This window comes from Coccomyxa subellipsoidea (genome assembly GCF_000258705.1).
Source record: "Coccomyxa subellipsoidea C-169, whole genome shotgun sequence".
NCBI lineage: Eukaryota > Viridiplantae > Chlorophyta > Trebouxiophyceae > Coccomyxaceae > Coccomyxa > Coccomyxa subellipsoidea.
Genome location: NW_005178023.1, coordinates 551,158 through 564,146, shown reverse-complemented (window position 1 = coordinate 564,146; position 12,989 = coordinate 551,158). Strand labels below are relative to the sequence as shown.

General features: G+C 53.9%; 2 protein-coding genes across 2 annotated transcripts; one reads left to right on the top strand and one right to left on the bottom strand.

The window, feature by feature from the left end:
• Nucleotides 1–321: 321 nt before the first annotated feature.
• Nucleotides 322–6,385, bottom strand: COCSUDRAFT_59583 (hypothetical protein; the record flags this gene model as incomplete). The annotated part of the gene is made up of 14 exons (XM_005643583.1): nucleotides 322–398; nucleotides 588–705; nucleotides 984–1,291; nucleotides 1,538–1,625; nucleotides 1,936–2,057; nucleotides 2,254–2,556; nucleotides 2,810–3,382; nucleotides 3,578–4,242; nucleotides 4,441–4,632; nucleotides 4,937–5,127; nucleotides 5,373–5,471; nucleotides 5,631–5,744; nucleotides 5,936–6,118; nucleotides 6,266–6,385. 14 exons carry the CDS (start codon nucleotides 6,383–6,385, stop codon nucleotides 322–324), a joined length of 3,153 nt encoding a protein of 1,050 aa, XP_005643640.1.
• A 487-nt stretch (nucleotides 6,386–6,872) lies between these two features.
• Nucleotides 6,873–10,844, top strand: COCSUDRAFT_67968 (hypothetical protein; the record flags this gene model as incomplete). Its single annotated transcript, XM_005643582.1, has 9 exons — nucleotides 6,873–6,999; nucleotides 7,503–7,636; nucleotides 7,804–7,993; nucleotides 8,317–8,487; nucleotides 8,722–8,832; nucleotides 9,168–9,251; nucleotides 9,560–9,730; nucleotides 10,222–10,293; nucleotides 10,713–10,844. Exons 1-9 carry the CDS (start codon nucleotides 6,880–6,882, stop codon nucleotides 10,842–10,844), a joined length of 1,185 nt encoding a protein of 394 aa, XP_005643639.1. The 5' UTR covers nucleotides 6,873–6,879.
• Nucleotides 10,845–12,989: the final 2,145 nt, after the last annotated feature.

The window sequence follows — 12,989 nt, the reverse complement described above, 5'->3', positions numbered from 1 at the left end:
CAGCCAATCCGTACAAACTTAAATGACTTTTGCGCCATTCGGTATGCTTACGTGCATGCTGCTAGGATGCAGTGCGGAGTATTGCTTTGAAAGAATGGTCACAATTAATGTCAGGACTGGATGTCTCTGTGGGCATGCTCTGGGTTTAAGCAACAGGGTGCTTTGCTTTGCCTTCCACGCCGGTGAAGCGTGTTGCGTTAGTTTAATCAAACAATGAATTATATCTTTGTAAGGAGACATGCCTTACAAAAATATTGATCATGATTCTGTGATTCACAGAGCTACGTTAATGCTACAAATGAAAAGACAGCAATTGGCACGTCATGCATTTATATCATCCTGATCATTATCTGGGTCCAACGATTCGATATCTGACAGCCACCCATTATCCTTGCCACCTGCAACATGCCCACAGCATGCCTGCATAATCAATTGGCTTGCATATTTGTGCTTTTGGATCTAGGTTGACATGCTTTCATGCTTTCAAGATCCAATGCAGCAGCATGGATAGGCACAGCGGGAAAGCAAAGCAGAGACCTTGGGGGGGAATAATTCTTTGAGCCCTGAGGACAGAGGAAGCTGCATACCTGCTGAAGGACTGCCAGGCTCGGTTGTTACCAGTGACAGTACATCAAACGGCAAGCCCGATGCATCCGATGCCACGTCATCATCCGAGCAGCTGAAAATGTCTCCCCCATCAGCATCCTGCAATCCATAAGCCCTTTGTCAGCCTCTGACTTGACCCTGCATGCTTGTCATGCCGCACTTTGCCACACGCGGCTGTTCTAACATCCGCATTAAGACACGTACATGCGTCCATCACATTCCTCATATAGGACATTTGTCTGATCATTTGCATAAGTAGTGCATTTGCATATTTAGCGCATTTGCATGACAACCCAGCTGCATGTAATGGCATGCTATACAAGAAAGCTACGAGCAGCAATGAGAGCAGACAATTCATTGGAGGCATGGATTCTCACCAAGGCTGGATTCTTGTTGGGCAGCCTCTCTTCAGCGATGGATGCCAGGCGCAATGCACCCAGCAGCGAGCTGCAAGAGGAGGATGCCACAGAGCCTCTGCTGCCCAGGTGCCCCTTCTTGGGCACACCACTGGCCCCTGCAAGACTGCTGGGTGCCGGCAGGTCCCAATCACCGCCTTTGCTGACCTGTACATTGTCTGGCGCACATCCTGAGGCGTTGTCTGTGGCCAGAAGGGTGGTAGCAGTGCTGATTGTAGGCGCGCAGACAGAGGCATTGGGATAGGTGTTTGGGTGGCCTAGCATCCCCTCTGCGCACAAAGTACAAATAATGTCAGCAGTGAAGCAAGAATGTGCCAGGTCATTTTGGTCCAATGCAATAACGTCTTCCCTGCCAAAACAGGATGTTCTCAAAAGATTATCTGAGGCTAGATTGAGGCTTGTGCCATCCCACCATTTTCTGGGTATAAAGGCAACATCCTCATGCACTGTGACAGTGTCCGGTGCTTGGAACTAGAAATTCTTTGCACAATGAAAGTTATAAATGAAGTGCAGACCTGTCATCGATACTGTGTCGCTGATGGCGTCCTGCAGCCTCTCAGCCAGCAACTCCAGGCTGTTGGTGGCTCCTCCCTTCTTGCTCACCTGCACACCAAAAGCATGCACAAATTAATCCCCTGCTGACCACTGTGCCAACATCAGCCTTCATTGTCACCGCTTGAAATTTAAACCAACTCTGTCGCTCTCTAATCAATAGAGCCATGCCCTTCATGCTGCTTTCAAATAATTCTATGATTTCGCCGGCCAGTCCCTTGTTATATCCGCAAACAAGGCACCTCTACCCACCATCAGGGATTGTAACAAAACGTGAAACAGAAGCTTCACCTGCCTTGAGTCCATGGTGTGTGGTGTGTGCCTTCTCGGAGTACACACAAGGACGTTGACAGCAGCTCACCGGGGATGGCGCTTTGTCACAGCAGGGCAGAATGTAGCCGGACTGCCTCGAGATGGCCTCCAACTCCAGCATCAGCCTCTGCTCATCATCCTTCTCAAAGTGCATGCTTCCCTCCGCATGACCTACACATTCAGCAACATACACTTTCAGAGATTTCCCGCGCCTCTGGTCGCCTAATGCTGAATGGGTGCCAGGAGCAAGTGACATTCTAAACCCCTTGGTAGCCTGGTTTCTTGGTGGCATCTTTGAGGGGCAGTGGGGTAGACAGAATCCACTGGCATGACAATATGACAGTGGCAGCATTGGCGACATGCTTACCAGGGGCTGTCTCATTAGAGCTGGGTTTCTGTGGCTGAGTGGAGCATGCTGGTGTTTCCCACAGGCCAGCGTCCTGTGTCAGCCGGGCCAGCAGCTCCTCAGCCCTCTGCAGGGCTGTCTTGGCAGGCCTGCCCGGTGGCTGGAACATTCTGGATACCTTCGGTGCTGCGGTCCTCGCTGCATGATTGTGCGGGGGGTGCATGCGCATGGGCGGTTTGCTGGGTGGCAGGTCTCCAGGGGCGTTGTCCAGGGAGTCTACGCAGAGCGCCTCCAGCTCTGCTGCGGCTTGCGCCAAGAACGCCCCTGCAATCGCGCATCACCACCCTGATTTTGTGCCTCCAAAGCCAGACTGCCTTTTGTGAGAGTCACACCTGTGACAAATCATGCAATGCTGGGTGCACATAACGAGACCAAGTGCCCAAGCCATGCCTGCCTTCCCATCCCTTGCATTTCCTGTCAGGCGCCTTCATGCATAGCCGGTCACCTGGTGCCCAAGATTCAGGGAGCACAATTGGAACACACCAGCTTGATCAGCTTGAGACTGACGGCCACGCACCAGAGATGTCAGCACCGTGTGGCTGCTCCAACAGATCCTCTAGCCTCGCGAGTCTTGCTGACTCATCGTCTCGCCCTTTACCATGCCGCGGTCCATCACTGCCTTTTTCCGCGCCGGCTGCACCCTTGTCGGCTGGCACACGACCAAAATCACCCGTCCCGCCGCCCATCCCGGCGACAGATATGGTACAGGACGCGTCCGCCAAAGCACTGGCTCCCCTCTCTGCAGCGCCGTCCCTTTCCAGCGCCTGATCTGGCACTTGACCCACTCGCGCCTCTACCCACTCAGCATTGTCCCCGCTATCCCTCATCCATTGCAGATCAGGTCCGGGCCCATTCACTGCGGCCGTGCGTGGATGCTCGGGCGGCAGCGCCTGAAGGGGAGGGTTGCCTGCGAGTCCCTTGTCGACAGGAATGTGGTGGAGGGGTGGGTCAAGGGGGAAGCCGGCCTCGCTGCCGGCACGGCTGCTGCAGCAGGAGTCGGACAGCTCGCCGGGCAGCGTGCGCACCATATCACCTGCCGGCGGCAGCATCGGCTGCTGCGCCTCGCGGAGGTCTGCCGAGTTCTGCGTGCCTGCATGGAGCACACCACTCTTACTGAGTTTGAAGCCGGCAGTGGGTGAGAATGCAAGTGCTGGTCATGTGAAGCCATGGCTTCTTTGGTCGGCCATGGAAGCAATGGCTGAATGGAAATCCATGAAATGCATTCATTCTGACTGGCCCGTGTACGCATCAACTCAAACAAGGTTCCACAGGCTGAAGGTCTCACCAGCGTGCCCTTGCTGCCCAGTCGCTGCAGGCAAATTTGGCGAGGCCAGTATCGAGCGTGTCTTATGCGCAGCCGGCGCAATCATTGGCCGCGCTGACCTGGAGCCCTCGCTCGCCCGCTGAGCGCTCGCGGCCGCTGCTTCTGCGGCACATTGCGCAAGATCTGCATTGAGCGGGGGTGTTGCCTCCTGCCGCAATTGGTAGTGCGCTGCCGCTGCTGGCTGTGCAGGTGCAAGGGAGCGCTCTGTGGCGGCTGCAGGGGCACTGTGTGCGGCGGCCGGCAGCGCTGAATGGGCGCTGAGTTGGCGCTGAGTCAGCGAGTGGGGCCGGGGGACCCTGCAGGCCGGCTGCCTGCGTGGCTCGGGCGACTCCGTCTGCGTCTGCCTGTCCACGCAGCACTGCGTCGTCTTGTCTGCACGGCGCGCCCTCTCTTGTATTCCTTCACCCACTCTGCTGACCGCTGTCTGCGCCACCGGTTCCCGGGGTTGGTGATGGCTCTGCGCCTCTGCTGGCCAAGGTGTTGGCTGGAGCCACGTGGCTCGGGGCAGCGCGGAAAAGTCTGGCGCCACCCGTGGCTGCGGGACAGACATGTCAAGGTAGGTGCCAAGTTGTTGAGGCTCATAGCCTCGGTTCGCCGCCACTTGGCACCGCCGTTCATCTGGATCCCTGCAATACAAATTCGTCTCAGCCAACTTTGCCGGGCGCAGCTGTCGGCCTTTCACTGTCATACATGTGCACATTGCGCTGTTAGCACACATGCCTTCTGTGCAAAAACAAGCAATGATAGAGTCACCATACGGAGACATATTCACAAGCACCTTCAAGAATGGAGGCTGGCGCAGAGTGCAGATACAGGAGCCAGACCTGTGAGGCTGGAGTGCAGCCAGCGGCGACGAGGCGGCGGTGGCAGAGGCGGCGGCAGAGCGCCTGAATTGCAACTCGGAGTCCAGCTGCGCAGTCAGCTGTTTGGCCGCACGCTCCATTCGCAGCCTGTGCAGCGCTGCCCGGCCGCGCTCCTCGGCAGCTTGTTGGCGCTCCTCTTCCCGGGCTGCCTTCCTGCATCCGCACATGCAATGCTAGATTTCAAATACATTTCCTAAAGTGGGATCTTCATGCCAGCTCTATAGCACCAAAGCGACATGGCCTGCCCATTCCACGTTGTTGCTGTTCTACAAGATCTTGCCTCTTCACTGCTGAATGCTCTGTTACAGAGCCTCATTGCCGTGTTGCCATAAATTCACACTTACTACAGTGCTACCGTTCATGACCAGACTGACTCAATGTTCTCTATTCAATAGAGTCTGCGGCAAGAGGTTAGAGTAAAGCAAGGTGCTTGGGTGTTTGTGTCGCGACCGCTGACCTGGCCGCCAGCTCAGCGGAGTCGGCAGCGGAGGGCGCGCCGTCAGGCAGGTCGGGGGCCGGTGGCTGCTCGAGGCCGGTCTCGTGGAAGCGTGTGAAGCGAAAATCGTATTCGGCGTCGCGCCCCCTGCGCCGCAGACGCTCCCGGGCCTCCTCAGCTGCGCGCCTCTGCGCCTCCTGCTGCTTCACCACCTGCGCGCATGTGCCGGCGATGACCCAATGCACTGCCCTTAACAGTCATGGGTCCCTGTTGGGCAACTCTGCCCCTTTTGACATCACACTGCCCCAGTATCTGTCCCTCTTTGTGTCTCAGGCCTGTGCAAGATCGCTGCCTGATACAGCATCCTTCACCAACAAGCAGCCTTCACGACTGTCAGCTGCAGTGTCTACAAATGATGGTAGCCCAAGGTTGATGAGACGATTGGTGGAGTGTGCACCTGCTCCATGGCCCTGGCCTTCTCAGCGCTCCTGGCTTGCTGCAGCCATGCCACGCGCCTGTCACGCTCCCGCGCCAGAATGTCTCGCTCCATCCGGGCCTGGCCAGTGCGTGACAATTGACTTCAACTGAACCTGGCAGCAGCACATGTGAGATAGGGGACAAGGGTTAAATCCAGGTGTGTTTAATAAATCTGGTGCAGATTGAGTTGGGCTGCAAAAGGCAGGGTTGCACAAACAAGAGGGGTGAAGGAGCTCACGTGGTGCGCGGCCTCAGCAAAGCGCTTGGCTGCCTGGTCAGCCTGAATGGCACTGCGAGCGTCGGCAGCCACCTCGGCCCGCCGTGCTGCCTCCGCTGCCTCCTCGGCTTCTTCCTGTGCGAGCAGAGCATTCCGGGTCCATCTCTGCTTGGGTTGACAACTGCGCTCCGTGTAGTTGTGCCCTGTTCTCGTAGGCGGGAACTACATTTGGACGAGGGAAAGAACAACAGCAGCTGTCACTCAGTGCTGTGACAGAGGTAACAGCTTCCTGGACAGTGAGTGAGATGCTGTGCAAACAGGGGTACCTGTGCTGCAGAAGCTGCATGCAGGGCTCTCTGGTGGGCGTCTTGCAGGCTTTGCAGCTCCTGCTGGTGCTGCTTGTCCCACTTCTGCAGCAGCTCCAGATAGAGCTTCTTGCGGTGCTGCGCCAGCCTCTCCTCATACGCCTGGCGATTCGATCTGGCAAACTGCTTCTCCTGCTCCCTCACCTGCAAGAAAAGTTCAGATTACTATCTGATACTGCAAGGTAGCAATTGGTGGCGAAGAGCAAGCGGAGGGTCGCTTGAGTCATTGAATATTTGCACGCGAACATGGCGTGTTGTTGACCATTCTAAAGGACGATCGGATACCATCACCTGCAACAACCTTTGTGTCCTCTTCTTGGCGAACTCCTCTGCAGCAAGCTTAGCTTGCTCGTCGTAGTTCAACCCATATCCTCCCTTCTTTGATTTTGTATCTTTCACCTGCGCAATCATTGCGCCAAATGTCGCGGATGGGACATGCATCAAAAATCTTTTGTTCTGATTGACCATCTTGTTCTGTATTCTTCTGACTGTGTCTCAAACAACGTTCTGGACACTGCGATGCTCCGAGCTTGTACCACGTCTTGTGAAACGCAAATAGTCTCCATCAGTCCGCAGCTCGTCTCACAGCATCACGAATGTGTTGTCTCCCCTATAGGTGACCGTTCTCCAAAAGGCTGATCCATCTCTTGATGGGGTGTGCAGCCGAGCGCTAGGTAGCGATGAGTAATATATGGGAGAAAGCTTCAAGAGAATCAGGCTGTGCAGTGCAAGTTCTAGGAGAGGGCCCAAGGAGATCAGAATGCCAGTTTCGCACAAGGGACGATTACGCACTAAATTTTGTAGGGCTTGGAAGGGGTTAGGGTCGAAAATGCACACTTGTCACGCCGTGAAGCTCACTCAACAGCTAAGACCAAAATTTTTCCTTCAGACCAGCATTTGCAAAGATGGGGACCCTCCAGCGCCAGACAACTCTGTCTAAGCAGACATCTGCCGTTTTCCAGATGACTCTGGATCAGCTGCAGCAGTCAGTGGGCTCTGGGAAACCCTTTGGCAGCATGAATATGGTGAGAAGCTCCCCTAGCAAGTCAGGCCGGAGCATGATCCAGGAGCTGTAAAGCCCCACTAATAATGCGTCGGATGTTTGTAGCCGAACAAGACACTCAATGGGCAGTACGATGATGTTGGGTGTGCGATGCACCCCTGAAGGAAGTTGGAGGTTTGCCAAATTGTGCAGAATGTCTCAGGCCAGCTTTCCTGGGACTCTCGAATGAAGCCGGGGTGCATCTTAAGCCTTGTAGCTTGCATGCAACGCACAATATGAACATATTGAACTCCGGAAAGGCTCGGCTTCGCGTTGGTGTGAGCAGCTTGGCGCGATGTCTTCCACGCATAGTCGGGCTTGCCCATGACGGCAGTGATAAGTGAAGATTTCCAGTGTTAGTTTCACTCTGCAAAGCATGTATGCGAGCAACATCAAGGACAGAAAAAGACCCTAGCAGATGAGCAGCAAAAGAGAGTGATGTATGCTCTCCTGGATACGTCAGACCACGTGGTTGCGTGTCTGCAGGAGGATTTTCTGGCGGCTGTGTGGGACAGAGATGCTGGAGGTGTCCCACCTCCATCAGAGGCAGGGTACAACCTGCCTGAGGAAGTGCCAGCATTCCAGCCCCAGGCCCCTGCAGCGCTGCACCCAGACTACAGGCAAGCTCGACAGCGCAACTTACAAGGCTACATGCACAGACAAGAAGCCCTCGTTCCACGAAAGACAAGATGCATGCATGCAGGAAGCCACTGGTTGCAGAATTTGCTTTACTGCCAGCGTGCTGTGCTGTGCAACAATGAGCGACGTGTATTGTTCATGCCTGCAGCGGCAAGACTGTGGAGGAGGTGTGGAACTCGATCCACAAGAGCAACGGCAACAATGAGGGGCAGCAGCAGGGAGTTTTGCCAGGGTTTCAGACTGTGACACTGGGCAGCTTCCTGGAGAGGGTGGGCGTGGACTTCCCCTCCATGGACCTCCAGCAGGATGGCCTGCTTCCCCCTGCACCAGAGCTGCAGGTAAACAGGGAGCTTACCCACAATTTGTTGAAAATGCATGCCATGTCCCTTCATGGCATGGTGGCGCAAGCTATCAAGCATATATAGTGGTCGCAATGAGCAAACAAGCCCCTGCCACATGCTTCATTGCATCTTGCAGACTGAGGCAGGCATGCCTTTATTAATCTGCAGCTGACTTAGGAGAGGGATGCAGCAGTGCTTGGTAATGTTGCAACGCACTTTCTTCATCTGGTGATGGCCTGTTGATGCTGCTGCAGCTGTGCAGCTGTTCACTGTTAGGGGTGAAGGTGGGGTCATTGTCATGACTGCATCATTTGTTGCAGGTCCACACCTTCTATCCCCAGGTAGATGCAGCTGTTCACATCACTCAGAGCGCGCCGATGCGCGTGAAGAAGGACCTGGGCCTGCCCTACATCAGCCAGCAGTTCGACCCTGTCATCCAGCCGCGGGCAAGCAGGCGCGGCGGACGGCCCCCCTTCCAGGAGCAGGAAGAGGTGCTCACATCCCCTTTTCTGCTGTCCCTACACTTCACAAGCTTTGCTGACATACAGTACTGCCTGGGTGTCTCATGTAAGCAGGCTCATGCCTTTCAGCTGGCTCCAAGATCCAAGTTTTCCTTCGGCAGGTATCCTTGTGGAACAATGGCCGCCCTGTCACATTGGGCCCAACTTAACAGGGCTTGTCTGCATCGTTTGGACTAATTTTTGTGTATGTGTCATTTGTGGCAGGCTGGCAGGAGCCCAAGTATAGTGGAGGGTAGGCCTTGGCCGCTGGCAAGGCCTCCAAGTCCACCCATCTCCATGCCGCAGACCCCCTCACACAGCCCCTCCAGCCAGCCGGTGCGTGATCAGCGCATCACTGTCCTACAATGGCAGCCTCTACTATGGTGCTAGGAGCTGTCTATCCCCTTTGTCTAGTTTATCCTCTTTGGCTTTGCAACAGGCTCCTGTATGGCTTCTTCAAGCCATACTGTCTAGCTGCCTTCGTCGACCTATCCCGGTGATAGGTTCTCCTTCTCTTGCCGTTGTGGCATTGGTCCTTGTTATGTGGCTGATGCCAGAGCAACCTGTATCTGTATTTGCCAAATACAAGCCTTCTGTGAAAACGCAAGCCTGCTGTTTGGTAAGTAGTATTCATGGGCGAGGCCGTTGACCGAGAATTTTCGGGCATGCAGGAAAAGAACGGTCCCATGTCAGGCCCCTCCAGCATGCCCATCGATTTCCCGCCCTCCACCAGTGCGCCCGGCACATCACAACAGGCAGGCTTCCTTCTTCTAGCATTATGACTCTCAACTCCCTTGTATCCCCAGTTCAACATACTCCAAGACAACTATCCTGTGATTTCCCTGTGCATGACACACCGTCCGCGATGCAAGACAAGCCCGGCTCACACTTGCCTTTGGATCATCCCACAACGGTGCAACAAACCAGTGCTCTCTTGACGGATTAGATGGGTGTATCACCTCTTCAAGGACCAGTTTCTGCTCACACTGAGAGGTGAGCCGCGGAAGTGGAAGCAAGGTGGTGCAGCGTCAGGAATCCACAACTCAAAGATAATCTGCTGCAGGGCGGGCGCACGGCAATGGCGCAGCAGAGTTTGGGGATGCCGCCGCTGCCGCTGCAGCAGCCGACGTCGAAGCAGTCGCCGGGGGCGGCCGCGCGCGCGGCGCGGCAGCGCAAGCGGAAGGCCGAGCCGGAGGTCATGGACGAGCGCACACAGCGCCTGCAGAAGCGCATGGTGCGCATATTCTCGTAAATGAGCCTTTTTGAAAGGTCCCACCTCTGTTTGTGCAATGCTAACGTATGTAATAGGGGCAAAGGACACCCTCCAAGGTCTCAGAAGCTGGCAACTCCCTCATGGTGGCAGACACAGGTGATGGGCGAGGCAGTTGCTCGTTGAGCAGAGGTCTTGTGGACGGTGATATGTCAGCTGTGTGCCCTCTCTATTAAGCAAACTGCTTTGTGCAGCACTAAGCTGGGCATGGAAGTGTGGCAGCTCCTTCTTGGCCGTGTCACCTGTTCCCTCACCCTTTGTTGCCATGCACAGAAGGTGGTGGGCATTGACCGCTTTGAGAAGGCGCACAGATCTTGATTGTGTTACCTTGGCAAATGCGCTAGCGTGGCATGCTGTCTCCTACCTGCACTTTATGAGTGGATGCAGACCATGCTGAGTGTGTATTGCTTGGACTGGGGATGCCCTTGCTCACCTGTGTGCTGGGCTGCATGCAGGTCAAGAACAGGGAGAGTGCAGCTCGATCCAGGCAAAGGAAGCAGGAGTACACAGCCACACTGGAGCAGCAGGTGCGAGCTGACAGTGCAATTAGTACCTTTCCGTTCAACAGTTCCACCCATCTTTGTGTTTACCAAGACTCAAAAGTATCCAAGTGACGCCAGAGCCAAGACAAGATTGCCCTGAGGCATCCCTGCATGGCATGTCAAGTGATTGGGTGGCCCACTTAAAGGTACTCTGGGTTCAAGTCCAAAGGACCACAGATAACTTGTATTCCCTTGGGTCTTCTTCACTCGTGTACCTCGAGATGGGGCAATTGTTGAAATTGAAGTATGTCTTTCTTGGCATGTGCAAGCAGAGCGCTGCAGAGATTTATGCTCTGGAAAAGTCAGATTAGAACCTGAATGTGCTGGCTGCAGGCGCGTGCAAGCACAGTGTTGCAAAGCTGAATGCTGGTGGGTACTCAAAGGCTGTCTGTGCTGCTTTGCAGGTGGACGAGCTGAAGCAGCAGAACAGGGAGCTGCTAGAGCGAGTCATCGCGCACTGTCAGCCGCCACCTGCCGCGCATGTGCCCACGCTCGAGGGCCAGCCTCTGAGGCGCACTCGCACAACTCCCCTGTGATGCAGACTCGCCACACAGCTGCCACATCAGATCGGTGTTTGTGCTTTCGGCGCAGATATGGGATTTGTGGTGCCGCTGCGAAGCTACACACCTATTTCCATAGCACTACAGAACAAGGAGAAGCTGGCCTGCAGTGCCCTACTGGAACTGCTGAAAAGTTTTGACCCGGGCTCAGACCTCTTACTCATCTGTATACTTGGGTCTGATCGGCATAACATAATTCTCTGTTGGCTTCGTTCACGGTTCATCCGGCTGTTCAGTTTGGTGTACATCTGAATTTAGTATGGTCTGCACTTTTTATTTTTGGGGCTCTACAGTTGGGTCTTATTATGGGCAAAGCGCTCTTACAAAGGGAACTGCTGATGGGCTGACCCAATTTCAGCAGCAGAACAAGGCAGACAAAGCACTGCATGACAAGATGATGATGCGTCAGCATTTTATGGGTTTCAAAGGAACCTAGGAACAGCAAGAACATTTGCGCAAGGCAGTTGTGTGGAGGATACTTTGGCTGCTTGAAATGCCAATCGTGCGTTGCAATGCACACATCCTTTCATATGAATTCTTACTTTTGGTGTTTTGTATTTCATGGCTCTCACAGGCGCATGCATCTGGAGCAATGTGTTGGAACTACTCATTGAAGAGAGTCCAAGCAGAAGAGCCCTTTGTGAACTCTAATCACTGTTGGCTCAGTGGCAACTGTATAAGCTGGGAGGTTCTACTGTGTTGCAACTGACATCATATTGATTTTGCCCGTATGTTGGTGTTTTTCATTCATCACGTTTGTGATGTTGTGTGCTCTCCTATGTAGATCATGAGTGGGTGGAAAGCGATAAACACAATAGGAGGTGAAGGTTTTCTTGTGCATGCGAGCGCGGGTACCCGGTTTGGCTGTGATGATTAAGTGGAATGTTGTAAGAAGTTGATGTCGACATCATTCTGCCAATAACTTGCATCTGCTGCAGCAACTCTGAAAGCACAGATTGAAATTTTGTGCTCATGAAGCAAATTAGTGCATACTGACATGTCCTGTCTATGGCACAGTTTTCTTCCCACCCTTTCACAACCCCAGTTCCCACTGTGGCTTCACTTCTTGATCCAGCTCAGTCAATTTCGGAAGTCCTGCCATCAAAGCCAAAACTTTGTCCTATATTTCATTGAAAGATGGATGTGGTAAAATTCCTGAGGGACCTTCCCTTTGAGGCAGTGCTGCAAAAGCTGCGGAACACTGGCATCAAGGTGACCTTGAGCCAGCTGCGGCCCCACCTGTACGCCCTATCTTACAGGGACAATTCTATATTTTACACAAAGAAGTACGGCGGGACGAACAGTATGGGGGCAGCGCTGCAATCCAGAGGCCTCATCCTTCGCAAGGACACCAACCAGCCCGTCTGCGTGCCCTTCTATAAATTTTTCAATTTGGGAGAAGAGCAGGCGCATCCCATTGACTGGAGCACTGCGTTAGTGTACGAAAAGGTTGACGGCTCGCTCATCAAGGTAATATGCCCACGAGTGGCGTTTGCCCGACTGCTTCGCTGCTGGACGTACGAGTCTCTGTCGTTGACAGTCGAGCGATTCTACCTTCTGTGAGAGAAGGATTGCAGAGTTCTCCCTGTGACAACTGATTTTTTCATCTGCAAGAGCAAAGTAGTGTGGTGATATCAAGTCAGTGGAGGCTGTGCCTGCAGCTGGTAGAAGCTGGTTCAACCCGATGGCTTCTTTGCTTACAGGTGTACTATGATGGGTGGGCTGAGGAATGGGTAGTGGCTACAAGAGGTAATATAAAAGTGCAGCATGTCTTGAAGATTGATTTCGCAGCATTTCCAAATGTTGAGAAGGGCCTGCTTGCCAGACTGTATCGTGTATCAAGCAGCAAAATGTGTGCTGAAACGAAGCTCTTCTTCATCCTTAACAAGGTTCGATATGTATCCTGGAAATTTGGCACATAGATAATTGGTGATGTAAAATGTACACATGGACTGCTGCCCTCTGAGCAAAGCTGTTGACATCATGAATGCTTCACAGGAACAATCGACGCACGAGAGGCGCGCGCCAGTTCACAGTCCAGGACGTTCAAAGATCTCTTCGATGAGAGCGGTGATACTCCCCCGGCATAAACATCTCTGCAATTTGTGATGCACAGACGAG